A 6,000-nucleotide genomic window follows, 5' to 3' on the forward strand; every position below is an offset into this window, starting at 1 on the left:
ACAATTTGTAGGACCCATTCGACGCCGTATAAGCCAGTGGTACCGCTCGTAGTCGGTTGATTCGTGTGAAAGTCGCAAACCATTTCACCCCAGAAATAGCTTCCGGTGTCGGCCGACTTTGTCTCACAATATGTAGTTTTTCTTAAGTATCCTTCTTGAAAATGGTCTTGCAAATATACATCTGCCACCTAATCAACATTTTGCTCTCCTTCTTTGTGAGTACCGGTGAGTTTCCTGTGGCTTTCATTGGCTCATATGGCTCCAGTGCCACTTCCTGTTTTTGCAACTTGTGATTGGATACTCACTTGGGACTCCCAAATGAGTATCCAATCACAGCGTGAGGCCAGCTAGAAGGCCTTACTGACAACAACTCGTGATCTGATTGGCTGTGGCAATTGTCTATCAACTGTATGTGTCCGTTCACTTGCAGTGCACAGACGCCTGCATTGTTGATTCTGAAGGCCCCGGGCAGATTTCATACAGCATGGCAACATAAGCTAGCTGAATTCTGATTGGATAAAAACTCTAACCTAAAAACAACACAACTGGAAGGCTCATAATATGACATGAAGAGAATATGAATACTTTTAGATATTTAGGGAAAGTAAATAAAAATTACTTTTGTATTTAATTATGATCATGTTAGGCCAGCAGAGAAGGCCTTGCTGGCCCTGACGGCACAACACTGCTCAATTTAAATGTGGCTCATCCCACGTCATTTTATGTGGTCCCCCAAGTCATTTATGTGGCCAACCGCATCTTTTTAACATGGTCAGCCACATTATTTATGTGGCCTGTGGAAAGGTTGAAATAAAACAAATACAAAAATTTAAAAAAACACGTTCTGGCTAAATGTATTTCAATTTTGACAGAAACATGTTGCACATTCAGTTGCATCTGTTCTACAATTTAATATTATCTCATGTTCCAAGCATTTTTTTTTTTTTATTATGAATAAAACAAACTTTCATGTGTGCTTGTCATCTTGACTTACAATTTCAAAGCAAGTTATCTATTAATCCGTAAAAATATAATAATCAAAAACAGTTGACTTTGCAAATTGTGTTACAAGGATATCATGTGTTTGTATTCATAAATAATAAGTTTGCAAGGTGCAGATGTTGGATTTAATTCCGTACAGCAGTAGTAGACGCGCGGGTGATGAAAAATACATTCCTGGTGGTTCCTTTAATGCAAGTGTGCCCTGGTTATAAAAATAGACGTGCATCTGATATATCACTATATTGATGAACCATTTGTACTGCACCACCAAGTCAGTTGTGGTGTGCCTATGACGTATGTTAAGAAGCAAATGCTGCCATCTACTGTACAGAATTTAAAAAACAAATGCGAAAGAGATGATACCTGGTGGTTGTTTGAGCACATTGAAGCTAGTCCTGTATAGTCCCATTCATTAATGCTTCAGACACACACACACGATTCTCCCAGGAAAGAGGCAAAAATGCAACTTTACCTACTCTATACTAACGTTACACACACTTTTTACGCAACATAAGACATACTTGCCAACCTTGAGACCTCCGATTTCAGGGGGCGGGGGGCGGAGCGGGGGCGTGGTTAAGAGGGGAGGAGTATATTTACAGCTAGGGTTCACCAAGTCAAATATTTCATATATATATATATATATATATATATATATATATATATATATATATAAGGAATACTGAGTCAAGTATTTCTAATATATATATATATATATATATATATAAATAAAAGAAATACTTGAATTTCAGTGTTCATTTATTTACACATATACACACACATAACACTCATCTACTCATTTTTGAGTTAAGGGTTGAATTGTCCATCCTTGTTCTATTTGTCACTATTTTTCTAACCATGCTGAACGCCCTCACTAATGATGCATTGCTGTGTGGCACGCAAAAAGTGCTTTCATCAAATGTACTAGATGGCAGTATTGTCCTGTTTAATAGTGTCACAACTTTGCTGTTTACGGCAGACGAACTGCTTTACAGTAGACAAAATGCTGTTGTTGTGTGTTGTTACCGCGCTGGGAGGACGTTAATGAAACTGCCTAACAATATACCCACATAAGAAACCAAGAACTCGCCCTCGATCATTCTACAGTTATAACGTGATTGGGCAGGTACGCTGTTTATATTGTGTGCCTGAATTTCGGGAGATTTTCGGGAGAAAATTTGTCCCGGGAGGTTTTCGGGAGAGGCTCTGAATTTCGGGAGTCTCCCGGAAAATCCGGGAGGGTTGGCAAGTATGACATAAGAAGTTATGGGATTCTTTCACACATTTAAGCATGGACGTGATTTAGGGGGATGGGCGGGACATGTCCCCTGCACCTTTTCAATAGGGAGCACTTTTAACTGTCCCAAAATATTGCCACGCTATTGAATAGAGACAAGTCAAACAATAGCGCTGGGCGGAAACGTCTCATCCCGTTAAGACTGCCCACAAGCTTTTTGTTGGCTTTCTGGGGCTGACTTCATGCCAGTGTGACAGTTATGGATAGCATAACGACAAAAACAGTTGTTTGTAACATTGTTGATTACACATCACTTACCAATTTTGTGTACTTGAAGATGTCTCTCAATTTCCCCAAGTGTTGGGCTTGTACCCAGGCAGCGCATAACTGTGACCAGGTCCTTGGCGTCAATCTTGCCCTTTTGCTTCTTGTCATACAAGGAGAAACACTCTTTGAACTCTGTAAGGAGAATTTAGCACTTAAATAAAACAGCTCTTTATTCAGTGAATGAGACACATTGTAACACTGTCTACCCATCGAACAATAGCAAGCTAACTTAGAATTATGTAACATGTCTCTTCCACATTTATTACAATTGGCAAATGTGGTTCTGTGGATTAAACTTACCGTTGATTTGAACCGGTGTGAAGAATTTAGCCTGTAAAATTAAAATATGGCAAACTTAATAAACACAAACCACACAACCTGGTGTTTGGAAATGTAACTTGTAAAGTGCATAACAGGACAAACAATTGCTCTTACCATTTTCAAATGTGTCTGTTTCACTCCAGGAAGAAAATAGTTTCCTGTCTCTCCACCCGTTTAAAGTCCAATGCCAGCAAGCATGCATGTAATTTAATAGGTGTTGCTGTGGAAACACAGATACCAGATCTATAGTGCGCCACTGTTCCTGTCCGTTTAACCCCGTCACTTCCAAACCAGTAATTACCAGACAGCAACAGTACTGTATTCTGGGAACGATTGCCTCTTAGGTGCCCCTTTGGTCAAATGAGAATACAGTAAACCGATGGGTAAATGGAAGTCAGAACACAAACAACAAATAAGTTGTATTCTCGTAGAAATGCTTCTATAATGATGGTAAACATGTGTAGCATGCATGTGCATATACGATTTAGATCTATGCTACACTGTATTTCTAGTTAGTTCATACAATAATACAGTGTTAAAACAATAACATAATGTGTGAATATGAGAATTAAAATAAAATAGTAAACAATATATAATGTTACGTTAAACTCTTGGCATTCTCTCGATGAGCTTCAAGAGGTAGTCACCTGAAATGGTTTTCCTACTGTCTTGAAGGAGTTGCCAGAGGTCTCGAATGCCAAGAGTGTGCAAAGCAGTAATCAGAGCAAAGGGTGATTATTTTGAAGAGACTAGAATATGTTTTCAGTTATTTCACCTTTTTTCTTTGTTAAGTACATAACTCCACATGTGTTCATTCATAGTTTTGATGCCTTGAGTGACAATAGTCATGAAAATAAAGAAAATGCATTGAATGAGGTGTGTCCAAGCTTTTGTCCTGTACTGTATATATATATATATATATATATATATATATATATATATATATATGTATATATATATATATATATATGTATATATATATATATGTATGTATATATATATATATATATATATATATATATATATATATATGTGTGTGTGTGTGTGTGTGTGTGTGTGTGTGTGTATATATGTATATATATATATATATATATATATATACTGTATGTATGTATGTATATATATATATATATTGTGTATACAGTATCCATCCATCCATCCATTTTCTACCGCTTGTCCCGTTCGGGGTCGCGGGGGTTGCTGGAGCCTATCTCAGCTGCACATATGTATATATATTGTGTATATATGTACCGATACATATATGTGTGTATACAGTGTATATATATATGTATATATATATACGTATGTATATATATATATATACGTATGTATATATATATATATATATATATATATATATATATATATATATACATATGTATATATATATATATATATATATAGTGTAGGGAACATAACAGGAAACGGTATTAATGATAAACAGCAGTAAAACTCCCGACAGTTATTACTGTTTTAAATCACATTTTTGGAAAAGTGGAATTGATAACCAAATTATGATGAACTCATAAACTGGTAATATGCTCGTTTACGAGCAAAACAAGCTCGCGCATTAGTGTACTTACAGTATTAATTCTGTCAACATTCACTGACATACGGCGTTCGGACATGTTTCGGAAAACTACAAATTTAGAAGTGTTCCACTTTGGGTTGCCAAGTCCCTACCAAAAATAATGGACACCTTGCTGGTCGACTCATTTTTATTCGCGGGAAAGGAGTTTTATAATATCCACAAGGGTTAAATAAAGGTAACTGGACTCTTCTTGTCGGTTAAAGATGTTTCAGAGTTGCATCCATTCATTTTTTGTGAATTAAATGACCTGATGTCTGACAATCTACACAGACATAATTTATACTTTTTGACTCTAAGCAGAATTTAATTATATGCACGGGTACGAGTGATAAGAACACATGAGAAACGATTTTTCAATAATCCGTTTTTAAGTCCAAAATAACAAAATTAACAGAACAAAATGAAAATAAATTCCTGCTTAAATAAAACATACAAATATAAAATAGTTCCTGCTTAAATAAAACATAAAAATATAAAATAGTTCCTGCGTATCTAAGAATAAAAATACGTTTTTTTTTTAAACCAGGCGTGTCAAACTTGTTTTCATTGAGGGCCACATCGCAGTCATTGCTGCCATCAGAGGGCCGCTTTTAACAGTGAATCATTTACGAGTTTGCCTGTGCATTTTATTATTAAATATATTTTTTACGTACACTGTAAAAAAAATAAAATCTGTATATTTCATATTAAAATTCTGGTCACCATTTTTTTAATGCAAAATCCACAGATGTTTTTAAACATTATATTAAAGTAGATGGAAAAAAGTACCCATTATTTACCATTTTAAAATGGTACCACAGTTATTTTCCGGTAAAATACTGGCAGCTTAGTTGCCAGAATCTTACTGTAAAAGTTAAGGTAGTTTGTTCAACAAATTGCTGTACCGGTAAATAGAAAAACAGTACCACTGTTTTTTTTTTTTAATTCTGGCAACTGAGCTGCCAGTTTGTTACCATAAAATAACTGTGGTACCATTTTTCCATTTACAGTAACAACAACCGTAGATTTTACAGTTAAAAAAAAATGTTTATAGTAAAAACAGTGGTAGAGTTTTTTTCAATTTACAGTTTTCAATTGAATATGCTGTAAAAAAAAAAAAAAAAAAAAAACATAATTTTAACATGTATCTATTGTCCTCTTTACAGTGTACAATTTGATGGATAACTTGCTTTGAAACCATAAGTTAAGCAGATATGGAAGTATTTATTTTTATTCTAACAAATACAAATGTGTGGAAACTATGGTAATATATTATTTGTTGTAATATTGCATAATGTTAAAAATGTAAAAAGGTATGCAATTTCATGCAGTGCATATATTTTTTTTTTGTCAAAATGGAAATAACAAAGACAAATATTACGAAAAGATAAGGTACTTCATTGATGCATATTTTCCTAGGGCGTTCGCGGGCTATATAAAATGATGTGACGGGCCAGAAATGGCCCGCGGGCCTTGAGTTTGACACCTGTGTTTTAGACAGAAGTTTGTACTGCTTAACTTTAAACAGTATATATTCTGTGTG

The 6,000-nt window shown here is 35.0% G+C and overlaps 1 protein-coding gene across 2 annotated transcripts in view; it reads right to left on the reverse strand.

The window, feature by feature from the left end:
- calml4a (calmodulin-like 4a) overlaps positions 1–3,594 on the reverse strand; it is a 66,648-nt gene extending 63,054 nt beyond the window's left edge. The window contains exons 1-3 of one of the 2 annotated variants that reach the window (XM_061974922.2): positions 3,002–3,594; positions 2,867–2,897; positions 2,558–2,698 (exon numbers count right to left, since the gene is read on the reverse strand). In XM_061974922.2, coding sequence (XP_061830906.1) covers positions 2,558–2,698; positions 2,867–2,897; positions 3,002–3,004 — 175 coding nt within the window. In that variant the 5' untranslated portion in view covers positions 3,005–3,594. The remainder of the gene's footprint in view (positions 1–2,557; positions 2,699–2,866; positions 2,898–3,001) is intronic. The other variant, XM_061974921.2, reaches the window with a different exon arrangement.
- Between the last annotated feature and the right edge of the window lie 2,406 nt (positions 3,595–6,000).

Source organism: Nerophis lumbriciformis, linkage group LG15, assembly GCF_033978685.3.
Source record: "Nerophis lumbriciformis linkage group LG15, RoL_Nlum_v2.1, whole genome shotgun sequence".
Classification (NCBI taxonomy): Eukaryota; Metazoa; Chordata; class Actinopteri; order Syngnathiformes; family Syngnathidae; genus Nerophis; species Nerophis lumbriciformis.